The sequence below is a fragment of the Lolium perenne genome, chromosome 1 (assembly GCF_019359855.2).
Source record: "Lolium perenne isolate Kyuss_39 chromosome 1, Kyuss_2.0, whole genome shotgun sequence".
Classification (NCBI taxonomy): domain Eukaryota; kingdom Viridiplantae; phylum Streptophyta; class Magnoliopsida; order Poales; family Poaceae; genus Lolium; species Lolium perenne.
The window spans coordinates 119,986,450-120,013,894 of NC_067244.2; the positions used below are offsets into that span (position 1 = coordinate 119,986,450).

Here is a 27,445-nt window from a genome sequence, read left to right on the forward strand (position 1 = left end):
CCGTTGTACTGGTAGTCGTCGCCTTCTAAGTTGCCGGTGTCGTAAATCACATTCTGTCGTCATTGTCGTCGGGCGGCGCTCGTGGCTCGAGCGAGGTAGCGCAGGCGGGGGATATCGCCGGCCGTGATGTAGTCCATGACGCTCTGCAGAGTCCGGCCATACCACCATAGCCGACGGCCGGCCTCGTGGAAGTTTCCAGGAGGCAGACCGTCCTCCTCATACCTGGCGAGCGCCCTCTCACGCCGATTGATGAAGAAGGCGTCCCAAGTATGCTGGTTATCGGGATGCCAGCGGGGATTCATCCGCTGCTCCGGCGTGAGGTCGAGGTAGTAGTGGTTCGTGATGGCCGCCCGGCGCGCAGTACCCTGAGGGACGGGAGGGACCGGCACGCCGCCGGCGCTTAGGCTCCAGCCGGCAGGGACGCGGTAGCCCGGAGGGCAAGGGTAGTTCGAGGCGCAAAGCTCCTCCACCTGCTGGTAGGTTAGAGTGGGTGCGGTGGAAGCCATGAGAGAGTGATGAGAGATTGTAGAGATGATAATGCTGGCCAAGCCGGGCTACCTATATGTAGTGACAAATGGCGGGAAAAATGGGAGCGGGAAGACAGGAGGCGGGAAGAAAGAGGCGGGGAGAAAGTGGCGGGAAGAAATTGGCGGGAAGAAAGAGGCCGGAAGAAATTGGCGGGAAACAATTGGCGGGAAGAAAGAGGCGGGAAGACAGGGAAGAAATGGCGGGAAGACGAGGAGGGAAGAGGGGGTTTATTAGAACACCACCCCACAAATCGTTAATTCATATGTGTTAGAACACCACCCCGCCGACGTGGAGGATGACCTGTGGCGGTTTATTAGAAAACAGAAACTCAAAAGTGATATTCTATTTCCTTACCATTTTGGGTGAGTGTTTCTGTCTTGAGCACATTCTCTTTTGTTTACTCCATGCATGGTATGTGGCTAATCGATGAGTTATGCATGACTGTGCATGTATCGTGTCCGCAGGTTCCACTGGATTCTTATGGTAATTCAAGTTCAGACCTCCTCAGTTCTCGTCCACGACTCTCTGAATATGGATCCGGCGCTTTGGGGCGACATGAGAAAAATGATGCAAAAGTAATTATTTTCATTCATTTGCGCTCTATATCGATCGGCCTATTTCGTTCATCATTTACTAATATCAAGTAACTAATTAATAACTCTCTTGTTCATTTAATTTTCTTTGCCTCGTAGGGTTTGGAGACGGTTCGTAGATACCAAGGTCGGTGAATTCAAAAAAGAGCTACATTTTAAAATGGCAGTGCGGACGACTGGGGATATTCAGCCACCGGGGACCAATCTATGTGGATACTATGTTTGTGAGAGGATCCGGAGATACTGCAATGAGCGGGACCAGCAGTGTGAGAACAACATCCTGAGGAATAACCTCCGGAAGACGCTTAGTCCAGAAGCTCGCTTCCGACCACTTCAAGAGGAACTAGCTGGATGGTTGGCGAGGGAAGTCATCGATCCTAGAGGAGAACACCATTACGATGACGTAGAACTTTTTATGCACTAAATTATGGATGGAAACTTGTTCAAAATTGTATATGGTCATCCGATATTGAATATATATTGTATATGGTCATCCGATATTGAATATATATTGTATATTCCTCTTGAATTCTTTTTGGTTCTAATTTCAAATTTGTTTGAACTTGTACATTCATATGCATGTATATGTAGTACCGTAGAATATGTGAAACTCCTTCAAAATTAAAACCCAAAAGAAATAAAATAATACAAATTAAAAAGAAACCAGATTTAGGGGGAGGGGGGCTAAAACCCTAAACCCTGCGGAGGCCTTTAGTCGCGGTTGGCCAGAAGAACCGCGACTAAAGGTCCTCCGCCCTGGCGCTCACCTGCGGCCCACGTGGACGGGCCTTTAGTCGCGGTTCGTAAGGAACCGCGACTAAAGGGGGGGGGGGCCTTTAGTCGCGCTACTTTGGTCGCGGTTGCGCCACCGCGACTAATGGCAGTTGCCAACCGCGACCAAAGCCCCTTTTTCCACCAGTGCAAAGTGTGGCTGGGAACCAAACAGGCCCTTCAGCTTCTGATTTCCCCAGTAAAGCCCCTCCTCTTAGCACAACAAGTACAGTACCTAAGAGCACATCATATATATGGGAGCCTTCTGCGGGGAGCCTGCTGGTCCAATCACCATCTCCACCGTACAGTATTCACTTGAAAGCTATGGCCAGGCAGCAATGTACTCCTATGATAGTATGAGCTGTGCCAAGTGCCAGGACGGCCCTGCGCGCCCTCTTGTGGTGTTACTTTGAAGGAAAACGCTTGTAATCCACCGACCGATCCGGTGTGGAAAATCGGTCGCTCGCGGTCACGCGCACGTCGCTTTCACTCCGCCCTTGCTTTCTCCTGCGGGCTCGCATGCACGGTTGTAGCTCCTAGTGCATGCATCATTGGAGCCCACGCTGGCGGTTGTTCTGCGTAAAGAGCTAACTTAGGTAGCTAGCTCTCCTAGGCATTTGATTTATGATTTTCTTACGTGGATTGGACTCACATCAGCTACTTTTGGCTAATCTTGTTAATTGTTGGGTACATCGGATGAGCCTGTAAAACATGTGCAGATACAGAATCAATCTTGCGACACTTAGCTAGTACTCACCATGATTTTCTTTTACCACGGTGCTAAGAATGTCTGGTGATTTATGAATATTTACAATAGATCTTGGAGAAGAATTTTCTAATATCAGATTTTTTGTGGAGTTACCTAGAATTTATTGTAACTATTATTGTAAACATATGGATTTTTGTCGTAATTGGTTCTGACTATTGTAAAAATAGTTGTTGATTTTTGTTGTTATTCAATTCTTAGCAAATTAATTGTTGCTTGACCACTTTTGCATTATTTACAAATATATGGACTTTTTTGTTGTAATAGTTTGTGACCTTTTGTAAAAATAGTTGGTTATTTTTGCTGTAATTCAATATGTGTAAAATTAATTGTTGCTTGATCAATTTGCATTTTTTGTAAACATATAATTTTTTTGTTGTAATTGTCTGTTGTTTTTTGTTGTAATTGTCTATGGTTTTTTGTTGTAATTGCTTTCGAGTTTTATTAAATTGGCTGGAAATTTTTGTTGTAAATAAAAAATTGTTGCTTAACCTATTTTTTGTAGCGTTATAAAAGTATTATAGAATTTACATTTTTGATTGTAAAGCCACGAGATTCTCTACTATTGCTACCTACACGTAATTTGGTCTGGAGCTAGCTGCAATGAAGTTGTAGCAAGTAGAATATGTTGGAATTTTGGTCCATATTGGATCAACACAATAAATATTCCAGAAATTTCTAATAAATCCTAGAGGCCCATATGGCCCATTCATGCATGGCAGGGGTGGGACAAAAGTTTAGTCCCACATTGCTAGTTGAAGAAGAGTTGGAGCAGCTTATAAGGGGAGCTCTTCATACCTTTTGTAAGAGAGAAATAATAGAAGGAAATAGGAGCTGGCCACACGCGCGCTCCTCCTCCGACGACGCCGCCGCTCGCTCGCTCGCCTCGTCACGACGCGCAACTCCTCTCTCTGTGCCTATAAAAGAGGTCGCTCCTCTCCAGAGATACACTACGAGACACAGCACCATATGCGCCTACCACTCGGTTCCAGAGCTTTGCGCCGCCGCTCAAGACTTCTCCATCCCGTCTATCGGCGTGCACCGCTGGACGGGACAGCAGGCCTCCGGAACCCTGTCTCTTGTGATCCTGTACGGGAGAGAGGCGATAAGGTTTTTGGGGAGAGTTCTACCGCGACTGCTGGCTTCAACATCGACACGGAGGCCGACGACTACTTCCCCAACGACGACTTCTTCCCCGACATCAGCAACCTCTTCAGCGACATGGCTCTCAACAGCGACAACGGCAACGCTGGTTCCTCTTCTGGACCGTATGTGTTCTTGCTTTCCTTTTATGAGATCATTATCCTCTTTCTTCTCCTAGCAACAAGTTCAGGTTCATTGTCAGCAAACATATTGCTCTTCTCAATCAGTTTAGACATGTTTCTCATTTACTCTATGGTGATTTGCATGACTAGTTTAATATCAAACTTTTTAGTCATGTTTTATCCAATGTTTTATTTGATTAAATCATGGGGAAAATTGCTAATATATTCAACAATCCAAAAACCTTATAGGCATTATTCCCCGGTTAGCTTTGCTTCATCTCTTAAGCCTCCTCCTTTCGAGCGCGTGAATTACAAGAGGTGGCGTGCGAGAGCTATTCTCTGGCTTACAACCATGAGATGCTTTGACGCCACTAAGGGCAAGCCTGAAGGAGAGCTTACTCCCCTCGAGGAGAAAGCTTTTGAGGATGCCGACACCCTTCTGAGGGGTGCTATCATCAGCGTTCTTGGCGAGAACATTGTTGACTCGTATTTGTCCATCTCTACGGGCAAGGATATGTGGGACGCAATCGAGGCCAAGTTTGGGGTCTCGGATGCGGGCAGTGAACTGTATGTCATGGAACAATTTTATGACTTCAAGATGACTAATGAGCGCTCCATCGTTGAGCAGGCTCATGAGATACAGTCCATTGCTAAGGAACTTGAGCAGTTCACTTGTGTGTTGCCGGACAAATTTATTGCCGGAGGTATCATTGCCAAGCTTCCTCCTTCATGGAGGAATTTTGCTACTTCTCTGAAGCACAAAAGACAAGAGTTCTCCACTACGGATCTCATTGGGTCTCTTGACGTGGAAGAAAAGGCAAGGGCAAAAGACACACGTGCTCGAGGTGTTGAGGGAGGTTCTAGTGCCAACTTGGTACAGAAGAAGAACTTCCAATCCTACAAGTCCAAGAACAAGAACAAGTATGATGGCAAAGGAAAATTTGATGGGAAGAACAAGGCCTCACAGTCTACCAATTTCATAAGGAAGACCGATAAGAAGAAAGGAGTAAGCCACGTCTGTGGTGATCCTGATCATTGGGCTCCCAATTGCCCAAACCGCTTTGACAAGCGTCAGCAAGGAAAGGGCGGCAAGACGGCCAATGTTGTCATTGGAGACACTGAGATGAAGGATGCTGGGTATGGTATATTTCCTACTGTCCTTTCAATATGTCATTCTCCTGAATGGTGGATTGACACAGGTGCCAATGTACACGTTTGTGCTGATATCTCCATGTTTTCTTCTTATCAGGTCGCAGGGACTTCGTCCGTGTTGATGGGCAACGGCTCGCATGCTACTGTTCGTGGTGTTGGTACGGTCGATCTGAAGTTCACTTCGGGGAAGATCGTGCGCCTGAAGAATGTGCATCATGTCCCTTCTATCAATAAAAATCTTGTTAGCGGATCGCTTCTGTGTCGTGATGGCTACAAGATTGTGTTTGAGTCCAATAAATTTGTTGTGTCAAAATTTGGAACCTTTGTTGGTAAAGGCTATGAGTGCGGAGGTTTGTTCCGCCTATCCCTGTCAGACGTTTGTAATAAAGTTGTTAATCATATTTGCACCAACATTGAGACAAATGTTTGGCATTCACGTCTTTGTCATGTTAATTTTGGTTGTATGACGCGGCTAGCTAAACTGAATTTAATTCCAAGTTTCACTAATGTAAAGGGTTCTAAGTGTCAGGTGTGTGTTCAAGCTAAGCAACCTCGCAAGTCTCATACGACTGCGGAGGTAAGAAATTTGGCACCTCTAGAACTCATACATTCAGATATTTGCGAGATGAATGGTGTGTTGACAAAAGGTGGAAAGAAATACTTCATGACGTTCATTGATGACTCAACTAGATATTGTTATGTGTATCTTCTGAAATCGAAGGATGAAGCGTTAAGTTTCTTCAAAATCTATAAAGCTGAAACAGAAAATCAACTTGAACGAAAGATCAAGCGACTTAGGTCTGATCGTGGTGGAGAGTATTTCTCCAATGAGTTTGACTCATTTTGTGCGGAGCATGGTATAATCCATGAGAGGACGCCTCCCTACTCACCTCAGTCAAATGGGGTGGCCGAAAGAAAGAACCGCACTCTAACTGATTTGGTTAACGCCATGTTAGACACATCGGGTCTCTCCAAGGCATGGTGGGGGGAGGCGATATTGACTGCATGTCATGTTCTAAACCGAGTTCCCACAAAGAATAAGGAGATAAATCCATTCGAGGAATGGGAGAAGAAAAGATTGAAACTCACTTACCTACGGACTTGGGGATGTTTGGCCAAAGTCAATGTGCCAATTCCCAAGAAGCGCAAGCTTGGACCAAAAACTGTTGATTGTGTTTTTCTGGGCTATGCTTTTCATAGCATTGGCTATAGATTCTTGATAGTAAAGTCTGAGGTATCCGACATGCATGTTGGTACAATCATGGAGTCGAATGATGCGACTTCCTTTGAGGATATATTTCCCATGAAGGATATGCCTAGCTCATCGAATCAGGGGATGCCTAGTACATCTATCCAGGAATTCGCTACAATTCCTGAATCCACCATTCCGATAGAACCCCTTGAGAATCTGAAGGAGGATAACAATGAAGCTCCTAAAAGGAGTAAGAGACAGAGGACTGCGAAGTCCTTTGGTAATGATTTCATTGTGTATCTCGTGGATGACACTCCCACTTCTATTTCAGAAGCCTATGCATCTCCAGATGCCGACTCTTTGGAAGGAAGCTGTCCGAAGTGAGATGGATTCCATTTTGGCTAATGGAACTTGGGAGATTACTGATCGTCCTTATGGGTGCAAACCCGTAGGATGTAAATGGGTGTTTAAGAAGAAGCTTAGGCATGATGGTACAATTGAAAAGTACAAGGCACGGCTTGTGGCCAAGGGTTATACCCAAAAGGAAGGTGAAGACTTCTTTGATACGTACTCACCTGTAGCTAGATTGACTACCATTAGAGTACTACTATCACTGGCTCCCTCATACGGTCTTCTCATTCATCAAATGGATGTTAAGACAGCTTTCCTAAATGGAGAGTTGGATGAGGAAATTTACATGGACCAGCCAGATGGATTTGTAGTAAATGGTCAAGAAGGAAAGGTGTGCAAATTATTGAAGTCTTTATATGGTCTCAAGCAAGCACCTAAGCAGTGGCATGAGAAGTTCGAAAGAACTTTAACTGCTGAAGGCTTTGTTGTAAATGAAGCTGATAAATGTGTGTACTATCGCCATGGTGGGGGCGAAGGAGTCATTCTTTGCTTATACGTCGATGACATACTGATTTTCGGAACCAACCTGAATATCATCAAGAAGACCAAGGATTTCTTATCTCGCTGTTTTGAGATGAAGGATCTTGGGGTAGCTGATGTAATCTTAAACAAGTTGTTGAAGGATGACAATGGTGGGATTACACAGCTTCAATCTCACTATGTGGAAAAGATCTTGAGTCGTTTTGGGTATAGCGATTGCAAGTCTTGTCCAACGCCTTATGATCCTAGTGTGCTGCTTAGAAAGAATAAAACGACAGCTAGAGATCAACTGAGATATTCTCAGATTATTGGCTCGCTGATGTATTTGGCTAGCGCTACGAGGCCTGACATCGCCTTTGTTGTGAGCAAACTTAGCCGATTTGTCTCAAATCCTGGTGATGATCACTGGCATGCTCTTGAAAGAGTGATGCACTATCTAAAAAGCACTGCGAGTTATGGCATTCACTATACCGGGTATCCGAGGGTACTAGAGGGTTATAGTGATTCAAACTGGATTTCTGATGCTGATGAGATTAAGGCCACTAGTGGATATGTATTTACACTTGGTGGTGGCGCTGTTTCTTGGAAGTCTTGCAAGCATACCATCTTAACGAGGTCAACAATGGAAGCAGAACTCACAGCACTAGACACAGCCACTGTTGAAGCAGAGTGGCTTCGTGAACTCTTGATGAACTTACCTGTGGTTGAGAAACCAATACCCACTATCCCAATGAACTGTGATAATCAAACTGTGATCATCAAGGTTAACAGTTCTAAGGATAATATGAAGTCATCAAGGCATGTGAAGAGGAGATTAAAATCTGTCAGAAAAATGAGAAACTCCGGAGTTATTGCATTGGATTATATCCATACATCTAGAAATTTGGCAGACCCCTTCACGAAGGGTCTATCACGTAACGTGATAGATAATGCATCAAAGGAGATGTGTATGAGACCCACCGTTTAAGTTGTCCACAGTGGTAACCCATTCTATGTGATCGGAGATCCCGTGAATTAGAACTGGGAGACAAGCTGTATGTCAACTGAGAGGAAAGTATCCTTACTCCTTGTATGATACCACTCCGTAAAAGATGCAATACTTTCCTAATCTGCACGGTAGGCTGATTTATCTTAATGTGTTCTAAGTTGCTTATTTAAGCACAGATGTTGTCCTGCAGAACATCCGTTGAAGAACACACCTATATGAGTTTGGTTGTTAAAACGTCGCAACCTATGAGAGTTGGGTGCTTTCTAATAAACTCATGAAAGGCCATGGAGTATGACGCATAAGCTCCACCCGCGGGGAAGCCCTGCGACGGCCTAGTACCGGTCAAGGCTCGTTGTGAAGCTAGATTAGCAGAAAACTTGCAGTTCAAGGCTTAGTCCACTGTTCAAGTAGCAGTCTAGTGTAGCATAGAGTTCTGGCGAAAGTTCAACTTAACAGTCTTCGCTATAGTACCGGTATATAAAACAATGTTTTGGAACCAAAGGCAAATTCTATGTGCCTCTAGGATCTGGTGGGGGATTGTTGGAATTTTGGTCCATATTGGATCAACACAATAAATATTCCAGAAATTCCTAATAAATCCTAGAGGCCCACATGGCCCATTCATGCATGGCAGGGGTGGGACAAAAGTTTAGTCCCACATTGCTAGTTGAAGAAGAGTTGGAGCAGCTTATAAGGGGAGCTCTTCATACCTTTTGTAAGAGAGAAATAATAGGAGGAAATAGGAGCTGGCCACACGCGCGCTCCTCCTCCGACGACGCCGCCGCTCGCTCGCCTCGTCACGACGCGTGCGCCGCGGTTTGCGGGAATGCCTCGAGCCGAGAGCCTCTCTCTCTTTCTTTTTGCCACTCATGAACGGGTATATGAACAGACGCTAGAAATTGAAACGTTTTTCAGTGGGTTTTGAATACGTAGGCTATTCAGCTGGCCGGCTGTTCGGTTCACCTCCCTGGCCCTTCGTTTCATCTCCTCGCGTGGCCTGTTCAACTCCTCTCTCTGTGCCTATAAAAGAGGTCGCTCCTCTCCAGAGATACACTACGAGACACAGCACCATATGCGCCTACCACTCGGTTCCAGAGCTTTGCGCCGCCGCTCAAGACTTCTCCATCCCGTCTATCGGTGTGCACCGCTGGACGGGACAGCAGGCCTCCGGAACCCTGTCTCTTGTGATCCTGTACGGGAGAGAGGCGATAAGGTTTTTGGGGAGCGTTCTACCGCGACTGCTGGCTTCAACATCGACACGGAGGCCGACGACTACTTCCCCAACGATGACTTCTTCCCCGACATCAGCAACCTCTTCAGCGACATGGCTCTCAACAGCGACAACGGCAACGCTGGTTCCTCTTCTGGACCGTATGTGTTCTTGCTTTCCTTTTATGAGATCATTATCCTCTTTCTTCTCCTAGCAACAAGTTCAGGTTCATTGTCAGCAAACATATTGCTCTTCTCAATCAGTTTAGACATGTTTCTCCTTTACTCTATGGTGATTTGCATGACTAGTTTAATATCAAACTTTTTAGTCATGTTTTATCTAATGTTTTATTTGATTAAATCATGGAGAAAATTGCTAATATATTCAACAGAATAGGTGGAACCCACTCATGTGAACACTCCCATGCACCACCAAGCTTGCGCACTCACGTAAGACAGCCAGTAGCTAGCAGCCAGCCTTACTGTTGAAAGCATGCCTGTCGACCATGCATGCAAAGTCTGGAACCGCTGCATGCCTCTCAACCACGTTGAACAGTCTCCTGACACATCCGCAGCGTATGAAAGGGACATCTCCGCGGGGTAATTCTGGAGCGTACGATGACTGGAACGGACGACGGTGGTGCGACCGATCCGAGGGCGGGATCGGTCGGCCGACGCGTAGCGCGGGCCTACTTTGAACACGTATGGGAGTTTCACAGTGATGAGCTGAGCTTAATTTGTCAGCTGCATTCTGGACGTTCACGGTGCCGGTATTTAAAAGTGAAAACTCGTCGGTATCCTTGCCCATGGTTTTGCCAGTGGGACTGACTGAAGCTAGCACACAGCATCGATATATCCGACGACGCCTGCAAGAAACGAACAAGAGGGCGCAGGCATTGAAGAGACGACGACGGATGGATGGATTGATCGACCGATCATCAATCTCACGAATTGAAGTCCGGGACATGGAATCAGGCCGTTCTCAGACTGCGACCGCTTATCGCGCACGCGCAGCCACGAGCGCGCAAAGAATCTAGCGCACGCCCACAACCGGATCGACGGCGACCATCCTACCCACCGGATCCATCTAGTAGTACGGTCCTGCCAATTGAATTCGCCCGTCCAGCGCAGGCTCGCGCGCGCGCGCGGCCACAAGCGTGAGAAGCTGTGGGCGGCGATCGATGGCCCCCCGGCCGGCCGGCCGGCGCTGTCGATGCGATTGCTGCGTGCAGTGAACGGGCGAACGTGGAGCCATGGACCACGGTGTGCGTACGACGGCGTACGTACGCTCGTGCCGGCGTGATGCATGGACGGATTCGATGCCGCGCTGCGATGATACCTGATGGGTTACCAACTATGGCCCGGCCTATGTTTCGTCGATTCCGTGGGGCGGGATCATGGCGAGTGTCCCGTGTAGGGGGCTTTGGCTGCTGCAGGGAGGATGAGCTTGATGGGTTACCAACCGCGTCCCCGAATCTTGCGCGCGCCATGGGTCCTCGGTTTCCTTGCTAGGGGGAAGCGCTGGGCTGCATCAAAAACGTCGGATCCACCGGCCCAGAGCCAATATAAACCTCACCCCTAGCAAAAAAAAAAAACATAAACCTCACCAAAGATCTTGTAGAAAAAAAAAACATAAACCTCACCAAAGATCTCGTAGAAAAAAAGATTCTGCTATTGTAGCAAAGCCGATCTCGTCGGAGTCATCGACAGAGACAACGTGGGAGACCTCGTAGCAATATTTTGTACTATATTATAGCAAAACCCTGGTCCCCGGAGCGGTTGTAACAAAAAAAATTATATTGTAGCATCGTTGCAACATCAAGCATAGAAATTACAGTAGATGCCCAAAATCGTTGTAGCATCTCGCTCAGGTGTTCGTAGCCGAAAACATAGAGTTTCTAGCATTCAAAACACCAATGTAGTATCACAAAAAATTCATGAGAACAAGTATCGCAACATACGCCTTGAATCGTGATAGCATCACACTCTCATATTCGCAGCAAATTTTTGACAATTTTGTATCATTTTATAAACATGAATGCAACATTACACAAATTCACAAAAAATGTTGACGTGGGCACTACCCTTCAAGTAACCGACGTTGCCCTATCCTGTATTGACCAATTGGAGGCCCATGAAGACACCCGAAGACTAGATGGGCCGCTAGGTCGGCGCACCAGAAGATTCCTTGACGGGCAAGACAAGGAAGCGAACAAACAAGGAAAGATTGGATCTAAACTACTGTAAATCTAGTCGTATTCGGTTAGACCTCTTGAGACCTGGCCTCCTATATAAAGACCAGGAGAGGGGCTGCCGAAGGACACGAACAATCTTAGCAATCTTAGCCAGGAAAAGCTTAGAGCTAGGTAACCCTAGCAACAGCAATCTCGACTAGATCTCAGCCGAACTATTCGGCACCCCATTGTAACCCATTGTTTTCATAATCAAAGAACAGACAGGCAGGACGTAAGGGTTTTACCTCATCGAGGGCCCCGAACATGGGTAAATCGCTCTCCCCGCTTGTCTGTGAACCGATGTCTCGTGTCAGCCTACAGGATTCCATCAACCCTAAGCCCCTATCGGAGGGCATTGGCGAGGAGTACCCTCGACAATTGGCGCCGTCTGTGGGAACCCTGTCGACACAAGATCGGACATCGGCTGAACCCGTCATGTCATCAACAGCTTCATCAGCACCATCATCGCCTCATCTGGGAAGCCCGATCCGTTTTGGCTCCTACGAATTCACCCCGCATAGCGAATCGTCTCGCTCCACCTTCTCTGGTCTGCAAGGCAACATGGAGATGGCGTTCGGGAGCGTCCACTACAACGTCAACTCAGAAGGAATCCTCCGGCTGCTGGAATCTCCTATCTCCAGATCGACAAGCCCAAGCGCGTCATCGACACCCGACCTTTCGACTGGCCTGACAAACCCGTCGAGTCCGTCCGCGCCATCGACTCCTCGTTCGGCATCCTCCATGTCGGTTGGGTCTGATGACCCCGTGCCCTCGGAGATGACCTCGTACTACTGCATGAACTGCGACACCAGGCATGGACTAGGGTCAAGCGACACGCCATTCATCTGCAACGCCTACTATTCGTCGGGAGAAGACAGCATCGACAGCGTCGCCCGAGGAGACACCCGAAGAGTGGCGTCCCTCCAAGTCTACGTCGCTAATAGGGGGGACGGAGAACGCACCCCCCGTTCCAGCAGGCGGGCTAGTTTTGGGGATAGCGCCAGCAATGACAATAGCGACCACACCATTACAGAAGAAGAGTGGGCAGCAGCCAAGGCAGCCGTGCTCAACAACACACCGCTTTCGGCGGGAACCACGGTTGGCACGCTCAACGCTTACCGCTCCATATTGGAGAAAAATCGGGAGCGCCTGTCTAAGGAGCAAGCCACTCTCGAGAAACGGCTATCTGCGGCAGACCGGTCCAGCGAGCGACGAAGGGCCTCGTAAGGGAGTGCCTCCCGAAGTACCCACGGAGGGGGCAAACATCGATCGAGGATGTCCAGGCTTTCAGAAGATGATGTGTGGTGACCCGGCATACCACTGCATGGTGTAGTATGCAAGTCTGATATAACACCAATGAAACACCATTCCACTAGTACTATATCGCTCAGAGTGGTACAACAGAAACATATGCGGGTCCAAGGCATGTCTATAGAATTACAACATTGACTCTGTTACATAAGATCATCACAGCCTCCTACTTTACAATGAGGTAAATCTGCAAATAAACTCCAGAAGAACGACTCGTAGTCTAATCCTATCACGAACTCTATTTGTAGAGTATTTAACTATCTAGAGAGGCTATGAATAGATTCTAGCTAAATAGGAGCTAAGTTTAGGAAGCTAGTTCCCTTCTATGGCTAAACTAGGTTTTCTCCTTGTTGGATGTGGTATCTGACTCCTCTGACAGGGTCCTGTCTCTTGAAGTAGTTGTTGACACCTCGGCCTTCGAGTTGCACTGTAGATCCTCCTTCGATGCCTCCATATCTAAGCAGGGGATTTAAGAGTGGGATGAGTACGAGCGTACTCAACAAGTTCATTATAGGAAAGAGGTGTTTAATGCACTAGCTACAACATTAGACCAGAAAGTCTAATACCAATGCAAGTTTTCATAACCATTTCTTCAAAAAGGTTGCTTTTATTCAGAAGAACTATGTCCGTCAGCCTTCACCGGTTTACTAGAACTTCATGGAGCTCCTTTCCGGCAGCGTTCGCAGTTCCATATCCCGGAACAGGGAGTGACAGGTCACGGTTCTTTACACTCTGCAGAGGTGTGTTGCTTTACCCATAAGAGATCTTAACCTTGGTGTCAACCGAGTCTAGTTCTCGTCCACACTTCCTTTGGTGTGAGGCCCGGTATAAGGTCTAGCCAATCATGTTCCTCCGCTACCTCGAACACCCACCCTTTGTTGCATGCCCCGACCCTGGGTCCTCGCCGGTCCCATTATTCCCATATATTTCAGGGTGGACCCCGACCACGACGACAGTCTGGGATCGAACCAAACTCCTTCGCCGGTAGCTGCAACCCATCATAGACCGCAATACCGTGGGGACTTAGAATGGGTTCCCCACCCACAAGTTGTTCCGCAAGCCGCAACCGCTACGGTATGCACAGCATAACCGTGGGGACTTAGAATGGGTTCCCCACCCACAAGTTGCTCCGCAAGATACAACTGCTACGGTAAGCGCATCCGTTGATGAACGAGAGGTGGAAACACTTTTGACTACTCTGTCCCACTCCGGATCTTATGGTTAACACGGATATTACGGCACAAGAATCACTGGCGACATTTGTTGTTTAATCCTAGATGGATATAAACCCGTGCAATGGAACCTCCACCATATCAACACAATCCATGGTTCCATTGCCCACCACATAGTCATATTCATAGTTATGAAAGTAGTGGTTTTGATTTTTATGCAATAGTGATAACCATAATACTTTGCAAGTAATTTGATAGAAATACTCAAATGACATGAGCAAGTGATGAACTTGCCTTTCTTGACTGCAAGATTATGTAGACAAGGTCTTCGATACGTAGAAACTCCAAATTCTGAAATAGCATCATCGTCCGGTAAGGACGATGTTTAAAAGATTGGCAAGGATGCAATAATGCATAAGAATGAGATGCAATCGCTCTAAGCGTGACCTAACCCCGATGATTTAGGATTAGTGAGTTGAATTGATTTGTTCAGGGTGTGTTGCACTTTTAGAGTGATTCACAAACGAGGTTCTTATTCAGGATTGGTTGCTTGGTATCATAAACAGGTGCTGTAATATATCATAATAGTAACACTAATAGCACACAACAATAATATTGGGTATAATCCTAACATGTAATGAATAGTGGTTGGTTTTAGCACTATATGGCATGGTTAATGATTAATTATCATATACTTCAAAAGAATAACTTTTGAAGAACATGTTATTTAATAATGAAGAAGTATGATGATTAGGTTTGTGGAGTTCGATGGCTTACTATGGTTTCAACTAGTTTCTGGAGTAAGTATTAGATGGATCCCAACAAAGTTGGATTTATCAACACCAAGGGCTTGTAAGGTTAAGATAAGCCTAGGCATCCTAAGCAATTCATTATACATGGTTGTTGTCAAGGTTGGTTTATCTTGCTAGTGATAGCTGGCTAGGGTTTATAGGTCCTTATAAGCAGGGTTGGTGATGATTCTCTATTTTCTTCAAAAGAATAACTTTTGAAGAACATACTTCTTAAATAATAAGAAGCATATCAATTAGGGTTGAAGTGGTCTAGGTTTTACTGTTGGTTCTATTAAGTAAGGAATAATTGGCTCCTAAGTAGGATGGTTGATAAGTATCCAACACTAGTGGGGTTTAGTGGAGTAGGGAATGTAATTTAAAATGGTAGGTATAGTTGCTATTAGGGTTCATCACAATGGTGTGATGCTAAATATGGATAAATAAGGATAAGATTCTTGGTAATAAGGACTAGGGTTGATCCTAATTGATTATCTTGGTTGAATGGTATGCATATATGGAATACTAGTTTGCTGGTGATAGGGTTCTATATTGTAAGTGGACATAGGTATGTCTTTAGTTGCTAATGATGGCTCTATGAATTGAAATAAAGTACCATGATCACCTGTTCTAACCTTGGGTTTAGGTTAGAAGCAAATTAGGGTTCACATGTAATAATGGAACTAGGTTCTAAATGAATTTAGGGTTTAGGGTTTCACATGAAATGATATGGTTGTATTATCATTCCATGTGGAATTTAGGGTTTGCTATTTATCATTTAATTCTATGATTAATAACTTCATGTTAAATTTGAAGTTATTAATAACTTGGAAAATAAAATAATATGGAATTTGGTATTTTATTATTTTAAAACAATTTATAATTAAGATAATTATTATTTAGGGTTTTAGAGAGTGGATTTAGTGATCAGAGGGGTACGTGAGCACGGTCTAGCCATCGTTGGATCAGCCTTGAGATTCGTTTTCTGCTGTGAGGCGATCACACGGCGTGAGTACCTTTTGTGAGTGGCGTGAGTACTTTTTCTGCCTGTTATCATGTGACCACGTGGACTGGCAGCGATGTGCTCCACGCTCTAGTTCAGGATGTAAGTGGCCCGTCCAGCGGATAATAATGGAGCTGCCGCTTTGGCCACATATGTGATTAGCAGCCTTTGTGGCAGCCGCTAATTAAGGATTTTTGGTGGTTTCATGCGACTTAGCGGCGCAGCAAATGATAGCTATAACCAACATTATGAAATCCAAACTAGCTTCCTCTGGACTTATTCAAAAGATGCATAAAATTTATGAAATGCTCATGATGAAGAATATTTGCGTCTCATCAATTTTGAACAACTTCACCGAAATCTGAAAAAAAAACTACAATAAAGTAGTCTACTGAGCCGGCAGCCCGCCTCATCTCCGAGCCCACCACGACCCCAGGGCCGACGCTGAGACGCGTCGACCGGGCCGCCAATCTCGCCGCACAAGCGACACAAGATTGACACCCAAGCCAAACCAAGGAGCTGCCACACCCCATGAAGCAGCTTATGTAACCTTCATCCCAGTGTAACTTGACAATATCCAAAATGCTATCCATTTGAAGAATAGAGCTTGTGACCTTTGCCTGACGATAAATCAGAATACATCAGAGCATTTATGAACAATTAAACAAAAAAAAAGGAGAGTTCTTACTAAATATTACTAGACAACATTTTAGAGATAAATTGCCATTAGAGATGATCAGATCCAGACGACTAACCACATATCCAAATAACCAAGTGCAAATAACAGTCATATATTGGACTGCTGGGTCAATAAGCTGAGCCTTTTTTATTTTCAGAAAAGAAGCAGCAGGTGTAAAGTTCTACTCGTAAGAGATGGAGAGCATCTAACTTAAACCAATTGGTCAACAGCAAGAACATAAGGCTATATGAAATCCTGTTAATTTTTACTTGTTTGTAGCACTGAAAATGGAACCAAATCTATTTCCATCATGTACATATGCATTTACTGAGAACTCAACATAATCTTCAGATTGTATATACGCCAGGTTATACTAAACAATCAAAATTACGTTACAGTAGCGTGCATACATCAGGATTTACTATAGGCTAGCTACTGGTCTACAATACCCACCCCGAGGTAAACAACAAAACAACAAATTACTCAAGCTTTTTCCCTTCCCTAAAAATAAATGGGTCGTGTCACTCAACCAGTCATTTCCTACAGTCTGCTAGCCTATTACGCTATTGACAGATGACACAATCTCTGCATACCGGAACAGGTAACTACAAACATTGAATCTGTAATTTTCTACAATCTTTTCAATCAACTCCTGCTACTAATGAATACAGGTTTCAGTAAAACACATCATGCAATCCACCAAAACATACAGATCAGAAGAGAAGAGAGGCACGCATATAGATACAGATCAGCATGCAACACATGTATTACTCCTTAATATTGAGAGTTTGAGACAACTTCTATAATATCAAGGGCTTATAACTTGTATTGTTTAAGTGCATCAGACCAAGGAATATATAGTCCTACAACACCTATCTTTACTAGACAATCAGCCTCGTATGTATGAAAACTGATATTTCAATTCAGCTAGACAGAACACTCAGTACAATCAAATCAGCCCTGCCAAAAACTTTTTCACAAGTATGACCATCATCTTATCCTGTACATCAAAGTGCTCACATTATCGGCTAACTGGAACTAACTGGTAGCTAGCTGGAAGCTGTAGATTGGAGTACAAAGATGTTGATGTATGTATTATACCTGAGCTTGCTCGTGGAAAGAAGGCGTTGGGCATGGTGGCGATCTTGGTTGTTGCCGGTTCACCCAAGGATATCATGGTGGCTGCATGCACCAAGTGCTTCACGCATGGCTTGATCCAGGCGGTCGTTGCTCTTGCCGGCCACTGAATCGACCTCTTGATCCGGACGGCGGCAGCTCGCGAAGGGAGGGTGTGAACGCGCGCGGAGATGCGGTCCAACGGCGCGTGGCGGCGCATAGGAGGCAGCGAGGAGAGCAGTGCAGCGAGGCAGCGAGGCAGCGAGGGGAGCGGCGCGGAGGCAGCGAGGAGAGATGCGGCCTGATTTGGGGAATACGATCCGGCGTCACCTGGAACGGGGCCACTGCCTCCAACCTCGCCTAGACTAGCGAACGTACCAGCGCCGCCAGCCTCGGCTCAGCTCGGCTCTGCACGCGATGTTGAGATGCGTATGGAAGCGTCCGTTCCCCACCAGCCCACCTTCTCATCGGAGGGCAGCGCTGAGGATCTCGAGGTAGGGGAGGCCACAATGGTCGGAATAACAGAGGCCAGGTGCTGAGGAGTTGCAGCCCGTAGTGGAGGACCAAGTGGGGTGGAGAGTCTGCGCGGCGGCGGCGATGGGGGAGAGGACTAGGTGTGGAGAACTGGAGACGAGGAGAGATTGATAGGAACGAGAGGATAGAAGAGATTGGACGGCGGGACGGCGGGTCGCTCATGGTGGGTTAGTGGGGTGGTGGGGAGTGAAAGATTCTATCAAACGGAAAAACAGACGACGTTAGACACGTGTCGGATATGCAGGGCGTGCTCACGTACCCATGTGATCACCGAGATTCTTCCGTAGGGTTTTAAATCCTCTTAATAAGGATTTAATAAGTTAATAGAAAAGGAAAATTAATTTTAATGTTTTCCTTATTTACTTAATGGTTTTTATTTATTTTATGAAGTTTTCCTAATTATTGAATTTTAACTGAATTTAGAATTAAAATTAAAGGCTTAAATATCAAGTATTAAATAATTAAATTTTTATTAAAAATAAAAATTTCATTTTATATTTTTATTGGATAGAGTTTTCTTTTCTAAGAATTTTAATATCTTATTTATATTTTTCTGACTTAATATGAATTTTATACAAATTTGCAAAGTTGCAGTAATTATTGAATTAAAATTTAAAAGGAAATAACTAATTACACCCGGCTAACATACCCACCCAAATCACTAATCGGTGGGGCTGATGCTGTCACCGCCACGACGGCCTGACCAAGTCAACACCACGGTGGGTTCCCCTGGCCACGTCACCTCGCCGGTCAAACAGCCCCGATCGGGTCAGCGAACGGCGGCGACGGCGATTTGGGCCACGGGAGGATGGCCAACTAGTTCCGTTAGACGCACCTTGCCGCGCTGAGGATGATGGTAGTCTCGCCGCCAAGAAATGGTCACCGGAGAGACTCCGGCGAACCATACCGCGGCGGCGCTCGCCGGCCCAGATGCCAAATGGAGCTAGGATGCAACACAGGAAGCGAATCATAGCTCAATCGATGCGCTGACTCACCCTGGTTTGTTTGCGGTGGTCGACGATGCCAGTGGTGGCCGGAGTCGAGCTCTCCGACGAGAAATCCGAGGATCACCTGAGAAAGGGAACGCCCAAATTCTCCCAGCTGAGCACTCCACTCCTCGATTCCTTGATACTGGACGATCTACGCGACGTGGCGGAACTACTCGCCCACTCTATGGACTCCGGGGTGGTCGGAATGGGCGATTCCTTGATGAACGCCGACGGCCAGTATGTGAAGATGGCGAAGAATGGAGAGGGCTAGAGGACGATTGAGTGCGCGGAGAGGCATTAGGGTTCTACGGCTGGCAAGGTCCAGGTAAGTCCCTCTCCTCTCCTTTTCTATTTTCTTTTTATTTCTGTTTTGAATTCTGGTTTTATAATTCTGTTTTTAATTCAAATTTGCATCTTCTTATTTTACAGGTGTTTGACAATTTGGAATTTACTGGGGACTAATAAGAAGATCATTCTAATACTGAATTGTTTTTGAATGTTCATTTAATCTTTTTGTATGAACTTTCTATTGCAATTTTTAATTAATCATGATTTTGTGCTCTCATTATAATTTCCATTTTTCTTGTGAATCAAATATTTGGATTATGATAGTTGATACTTTCAGCTCAAAGTATTTTAAAGGTTGTTTTAAGATTTGGTTTGAATTTAGGGAATTTGTCACTTGCATATAATTTTATGTGAGCACTTGCTTGTTAGGGTATTGTAAGTTTTATTATAACCATATTTCAAAGGTGGCACTAGTATTATATTTAATAAAACCTTGAAATATAAATACTACCCTCTTCATGGTTTGGTCTAATTATAAGGATAAGTGGTTGATCACACATATGGTTTGAATTATAGTACTTAGCATCATGTGAATCTTAGGTTCAACATTTGAAGCATAAGATTTAGCTTGTGATCAATTCTAGAGTTTTAATGAGGTTCACCTAATGGCATGTGGGTTGGAACTCAAATGTGTACTAGGTTTATATTTGTGATCACCCAAATAATTTCATGTGGTGAATAGGATCTACTAGCCATATAAGTGTTAGCATTTGGATTATTCTCCTATTTCTCCAAAGCATGATCATGGATTAGGCATGATCCACTTGGTCTTAATATCTCCTCCTCAAGTTCTTAGGGTTTATGATCATCACTCAATTTATAATGATCAAGGTTTGGCTTCCTAAGGTATCTCTCATTAATTAAGTTTCGCACTCCCATGGTCAAGCATTGTCTTGATCAACTAGGGTATAATATCTCTCTTATAGTTTCTTGGGTGGACATGGCTATAGTTGTCTCAATAGCTTATATCCCAGGAGAATGCCTGAGATATGCTGTTAGGGTTCTACTTTAGCAATGATGATATAATCATCAGGGTTTATATGGATAGTTCTCTCCCTCACATTCAATTGTTGGCTTAACTTTCTTGAGGGTAACACCTTAGCTTGAGCTCTCTTACAAAGGTATGGTTTATTCTAGGGTTTATGGTGTATTCACCATATCTCAATAGGTACCAAGTCTACAACTCCACTTGGCTATCTTGGTTGAATTAATCTCCTCCTTACTTTATCAATTTATGGATATGTTATTATTCCATGTGATATTAGGTTTTCTCACCACTCCAAGATGAAATGGTTGTTCCTAATACTTTAGTTCAAAGGTTGTCCTTGATTCTTAAATAGGTCAAGCTAGAATTAGTATAGTTGGGCTCTCTCATTTGGGAATGTCTTTAATACTAACCTAAGGTTAGGCTCCATAGAGGTTGATGTGATCATCAATATCTAGGTTTAACTTAATTAGGTTCTCTCTCTAGGAATTGTCTTGAATAATATCCTAATGTTCCTCTTAAAGATGATGATTTGAATACTTGGATGTATATCCAAGGTTTAGCTCCAGGTTTATTATTACTTTTCTAATAAATAATATAGAACTCTCACCTCTCTGGGTTTGATGTATAATAATTTAGAATAGGTAAGAATATATATTTTTAGAGTTGATCTCCTTGTCATGTTTTCAAAATTAAAGTAGAATGGGTATCATAGGGTTTATGGTAAGAGCATGGATTAGTTTAAGACATGGAGAAGATAAGTAAAGAATGGTTTCTCCATTTTATTCTTACTTGGTTTGTAATTGAACAGATGTTCATATGTTATGACAAGGATTACCATCTTATAATCTTTTATAAGATCAAGCAATTGATCATTGAGTAAAGTGTTGTTGTGTTGAATATTAATTCCATTTGATCTAACCCCTTAGATCAAATCATCTCTACCCAAAACAAAGTTTTAACAAAGTCACATTGAGGTTTGTAGCGCTTGACTTGATGAGCTACTTCAATTCCACCAAGGTCAAGTGAAACTTCGATTCCATCGTGATCGTTTTACTTTAAAGCGCGAAAATTCCCTAGATTTTCTATGCATGAATGCAATGCACACATCTGTTTCCTCTAATTTTGTAACCCCATTACCTGGGATATTACAGTCTCTACCCCTTAAACTAAACTTCGTCCTCGAAGTTTGATATCTCTCACGTTTCGGAGTGTGGATCTGACTTGTGCAGACTACATCCTTTCTCAAACTCCTTGGTGATCTCACTGTATATAATTGAATATATCTCTTGTCCAGACTCTTCCTGGAATCCATTAGGGTTTGTCTCTGAACCATGGTTCTTATTTTGATTCCTTGATTTCTTCCAACTCTATAAGCTTGTTTCCTTTCTCATTGAAGATTCAATGATTGAGACTGATTCTGATGCTGCTAGTCTCGACTGAAGACCAATCTAACAACAGTCTCCTAATTGATAAATAGGTCTTTGTTTTCCCTTACTGCAATAATGGTACTTGGTAAGGTACTTACTATGGAATTGATCATGGTGGTTTAGTCCTCTAAGAATGGATTAGACTCATTTAGTCCATCCACTCATGGTTTATAATTGATACCTCTAACTATTTTGGGTTATTTAGGTTCCATGAAAGGAATCATTCTTTTAGTCCGTGGTTCTAGTATGGTCAATTTCCTTCAGTCTTTGGCCTTCTTGAGGTGTATTTGGTCTATGGCATTTTCTTCGTCCAACTTCTTTATGCTTAACTTACTTGAGCTTTCGTACTTCTGAGTAAATACTACTCACTTTCTCAAGTTATAGTCCACTTCTTACTTCCTCGAGGTATAAACCTCGGCTTCTGGTCTGACATCCTTCTGAAAGTGGTGTTTGATAATCTTATGAAAATAAGATTGAACTTCCTCTCAGTTCAGACCTTTTTCTTCTATTTTGCTCAAAGTATTGAGTCATTGTACATCCAACTCAATCTTTACTCTACCCCTTAGAGTTTTCTTATGGTCTTCAACTCCTTTTTCTTCCAACCATTGGACTTATGGTTAGAATATTGGTCTAGGTCTAGTTTATGATTTGTACTCTTCTAAAGTCTTGCGAAGTATCTTTGTGGTGTATCCACTCAATTGTGGACATCCAATGTGAATCCTTCGACTAAATGATTATAGGTCATTGTTATTTGGCTAACAAAATTTTATTTGTTCACAACTTCTTGATACAAGTAATCCACTAGTGGGCTACTTGATACCAATTGTGACTATTTGTTATCTAAAAATGGATTCTATTATAGATTCTGATCAACTAGATGAGACATCTTCTATTTTATCTCGCAGTATTGATCCTAGATCAACTATGGTCTTTTGATACCAACTATGGTCTCTTTACATCTGCTATGATTTCATATATCATCTTCCTTCATTCAGGGTTTATTTTGCAGAAAAACCACTAGCTGACACTATGAATATAGTATCCTAAGTGATTTCACATGCATTCCCTCTTCTATGATGACTATGGTTCTGCTTGAGCTTCACCATAATCACCAGATTTCTCACCTTCATGCTTCTTCCGTACTAAAGTACTCCTCTGTTGAGGCTAAGCATGAGTTTTGGTGGGTACTTCCTTCAGAGTTTTGTGGTTGTTTCCCACAACTTTACTCCTTCTTCTGATGAACCTTCATCTTGTCTTCAGAATCTTCCAGAATTCGTCGCTTCCTCACACGAATACTATTATCCTCTAGATCTATAGCATCAAGTAAGAACTTGATATAGCAACATGCAATTGCATATCAAAGTCAAACTTCAAGTATGGATCTAGTCAAACAATTAAGATCCAAGAAAATCCAAGAAGATTCAGCTTTGTGCATATATTACACACCATTATAAGCCTGAATATACTAGTTGAGTAAGACATCTCTAAACATCAGGCTGAGATGTGTAGTATATAACACCACATAAGATAGGTTTATATCGTGATACTTAGCACGAATATATTGGATTCTATGATTTGTCTCAACTTTTACCTTAATTGCACAATTGCAATGAGATAAACTTGAAACAAAGTTGTCTAGGATAGTTAAGGTTAACCTAATTTTCTTTGGAAGTACTACTTAACTTTCATTTTATTGAGGACTATCTCACATGATATGTCTAGGTTCTATCATGTCTACTCTAAACACCTATTTATTAGGATATATCTCCTATACTTCTAAGTGTTTATACTATCATAAGACTATGGTTATGATGTGCCTGGCACCCTTCTTATTGTTTTGGAACACAATTCTTGCACTATTTGTTTAGCACTTGACTTCTTATTGTTCTCCTCCTAAATGTTTATGATGTTCTATTCCATCACATAATGAATCTCAAGTGAATCATATGTGACTACTATTTCTACCATGTAAGTAGACATATATTATTCCTATCACTCTTCCTTATTCCCCATGATTGACTCATCATGGTCTATACTACCTCATATCACTTGTTTTTATCACTTACTATCAGTTGTTTTACAAGTTTGGATAATTTACTTACTCATTACTTAACTTGGTCTATATTTTCTATTAGGATATCTTAATTATCTTCATCACTTGATATTACTTCTATTACAGATCTGAATATTTTTATTTAACCATAATAGGTGTTGGTATACATCTTCCAATAGGATATCTTCCTTATGGTTGTATCCTCTCTTTGGACTACCAAGTATTGTATACCAACCGTGATCTACTCATCTATTGTTTAAGGACTTCATGGTGTACTACATATTTGGGATTAGCTGACTAACTTTACTTTATCTTGGTAGGCTAGGTAAGAAATGTTGACTCAAGTGTGTCAGGATTATTCTCAAGTGAATATCCATCTCAAGTCATAAGAATATTTGGTTCAACGAAGACAACTTCCTATAGACACTACCAATCCTATAGGTCTCATTTAAAGGGTTTTAATCCTAAGGTCAAAGCATTTGCTCTGATACCAACTGTGGTGACCCGGCATACCACTGCATGGTGTAGTATGCAAGTCTGATATAACACCAATGAAACACCGTTCCACTAGTATTATATCGCTCAGAGTGGTACAACAGAAACATATGCGGGTCCAAGGCATGTCTATAGAATTACAACATTGACTCTGTTACATAAGATCATCACAGCCTCCTACTTTACAATGAGGTAAATCTGCAAATAAACTCCAGAAGAACGACTCGTAGTCTAATCCTATCACGAACTCTATTTGTAGAGTATTTAACTATCTAGAGAGGCTATGAATAGATTCTAGCTAAATAGGAGCTAAGTTTAGGAAGCTAGTTCCCTTCTATGGCTAAACTAGGTTTTCTCCTTGTTGGATGTGGTATCTGACTCCTCTAACAGGGTCCTGTCTCTTGAAGTAGTTGTTGACTCCTCGGCCTTCGAGTTGCACTGTAGATCCTCCTTCGATGCCTCCATATCTAAGCAGGGGATTTAAGAGTGGGATGAGTACGAGCGTACTCAACAAGTTCATTATAGGAAAGAGGTGTTTAATGCACTAGCTACAGCATTAGACCAGAAAGTCTAATACCAATGCAAGTTTTCATAACCATTTCTTCAAAAAGGTTGCTTTTATTCAGAAGAACTATGTCCGTCAGCCTTCACCGGTTTACTAGAACTTCATGGAGCTCCTTTCCAGCAGCGTTCGCAGTTCCATATCCCGGAACAGGGAGTGACAGGTCACGGTTCTTTACACTCTGCAGAGGTGTGTTGCTTTACCCATAAGAGATCTTAACCTTGGTGCCAACCGAGTCTAGTTCTCGTCCACACTTCCTTTGGTGTGAGGCCCGGTATAAGGTCTAGCCAATCATGTTCCTCCGCTACCTCGAACACCCACCCTTTGTTGCATGCCCCGACCCTGGGTCCTCGCCGGTCCCATTATTCCCATATATTTCAGGGTGGACCCCGACCACGACGACAGTCTGGGATCGAACCAAACTCCTTCGCCGGTAGCTGCAACCCATCATAGACCGCAATACCGTGGGGACTTAGAATGGGTTCCCCACCCACAAGTTGTTCCGCAAGCTGCAACCGCTACGGTATGCACAGCATAACCGTGGGGACTTAGAATGGGTTCCCCACCCACAAGTTGCTCCGCAAGATACAACTGCTACGGTAAGCGCATCCGTTGATGAACGAGAGGTGGAAACACTTTTGACTACTCCGTCCCACTCCGGATCTTATGGTTAACACGGATATTACGGCATAAGAATCACTGGCGACATTTGTTGTTTAATCCTAGATGGATATAAACCCGTGCAATGGAACCTCCACCATATCAACACAATCCATGGTTCCATTGCCCACCACATAGTCATATTCATAGTTATGAAAGTAGTGGTTTTGATTTTTATGCAATAGTGATAACCATAATACTTTGCAAGTAATTTGATAGAAATACTCAAATGACATGAGCAAGTGATGAACTTGCCTTTCTTGACTGCAAGATTATGCAGACAAGGTCTTCGATACGTAGAAACTCCAAATTCTGAAATAGCATCATCGTCCGGTAAGGACGATGTTTAAAAGATTGGCAAGGATGCAATAATGCATAAGAATGAGATGCAATCGCTCTAAGCGTGACCTAACCCCGATGATTTAGGATTAGTGAGTTGAATTGATTTGTTCAGGGTGTGTTGCACTTTTAGAGTGATTCACAAACGAGGTTCTTATTCAGGATTGGTTGCTTGGTATCATAAACAGGTGCTGTAATATATCATAATAGTAACACTAATAGCACACAACAATAATATTGGGTATAATCCTAACATGTAATGAATAGTGGTTGGTTTTAGCACTATATGGCATGGTTAATGATTAATTATCATATACTTCAAAAGAATAACTTTTGAAGAACATGTTATTTAATAATGAACAAGTATGATGATTAGGTTTGTGGAGTTCGATGGCTTACTATGGTTTCAACTAGTTTCTGGAGTAAGTATTAGATGGATCCCAACAAAGTTGGATTTATCAACACCAAGGGCTTGTAAGGTTAAGATAAGCCTAGGCATCCTAAGCAATTCATTATACATGGTTGTTGTCAAGGTTGGTTTATCTTGCTAGTGATAGCTGGCTAGGGTTTATAGGTCCTTATAAGCAGGGTTGGTGATGATTCTCTATTTTCTTCAAAAGAATAACTTTTGAAGAACATACTTCTTAAATAATAAGAAGTATATCAATTAGGGTTGAAGTGGTCTAGGTTTTACTGTTGGTTCTATTAAGTAAGGAATAATTGGCTCCTAAGTAGGATGGTTGATAAGTATCCAACACTAGTGGGGTTTAGTGGAGTAGGGAATGTAATTTAAAATGGTAGGTATAGTTGCTATTAGGGTTCATCACAATGGTGTGATGCTAAATATGGATAAATAAGGATAAGATTCTTGGTAATAAGGACTAGGGTTGATCCTAATTGATTATCTTGGTTGAATGGTATGCATATATGGAATACTAGTTTGCTGGTGATAGGGTTCTATATTGTAAGTGGACATAGGTATGTCTTTAGTTGCTAATGATGGCTCTATGAATTGAAATAAAGTACCATGATCACCTGTTCTAACCTTGGGTTTAGGTTAGAAGCAAATTAGGGTTCACATGTAATAATGGAACTAGGTTCTAAATGAATTTAGGGTTTAGGGTTTCACATGAAATGATATGGTTGTATTATCATTCCATGTGGAATTTAGGGTTTGCTATTTATCATTTAATTCTATGATTAATAACTTCATGTTAAATTTGAAGTTATTAATAACTTGGAAAATAAAATAATATGGAATTTGGTATTTTATTATTTTAAAACAATTTATAATTAAGATAATTATTATTTAGGGTTTTAAATCCTCTTAATAAGGATTTAATAAGTTAATAGAAAAGGAAAATTAATTTTAATGTTTTCCTTATTTACTTA

At 43.0% G+C, this 27,445-nt stretch overlaps 1 protein-coding gene across 1 annotated transcript; it reads left to right on the forward strand.

The window, feature by feature from the left end:
* The first annotated feature begins 3,627 nt into the window (after window positions 1-3,627).
* LOC139832956 (uncharacterized) lies at window positions 3,628-10,658 on the forward strand. Its single transcript, XM_071822958.1, has 4 exons — window positions 3,628-3,926; window positions 4,173-5,130; window positions 9,360-9,517; window positions 10,331-10,658. The coding sequence occupies exons 1-4, from the start codon at window positions 3,628-3,630 to the stop codon at window positions 10,656-10,658; spliced, it is 1,743 nt and encodes a 580-aa protein (XP_071679059.1).
* The last annotated feature ends 16,787 nt before the right edge of the window (window positions 10,659-27,445 follow it).

Excerpts from the sequence above, each read along its gene's own strand:
- LOC139832956 (XM_071822958.1), top strand. The coding sequence starts at position 3,628 with ATGCGCCTACCACTCGGTTCCAGAGCTTTGCGCCGCCGCTCAAGACTT. Across the intron at positions 3,927-4,172 it reads GCTGGTTCCTCTTCTGGACC|GCATTATTCCCCGGTTAGCT; the intron begins GTATGTGTTCTT and ends AAAACCTTATAG. Across the intron at positions 9,518-10,330 it reads GCTGGTTCCTCTTCTGGACC|GCCGTTCTCAGACTGCGACC; the intron begins GTATGTGTTCTT and ends ACATGGAATCAG.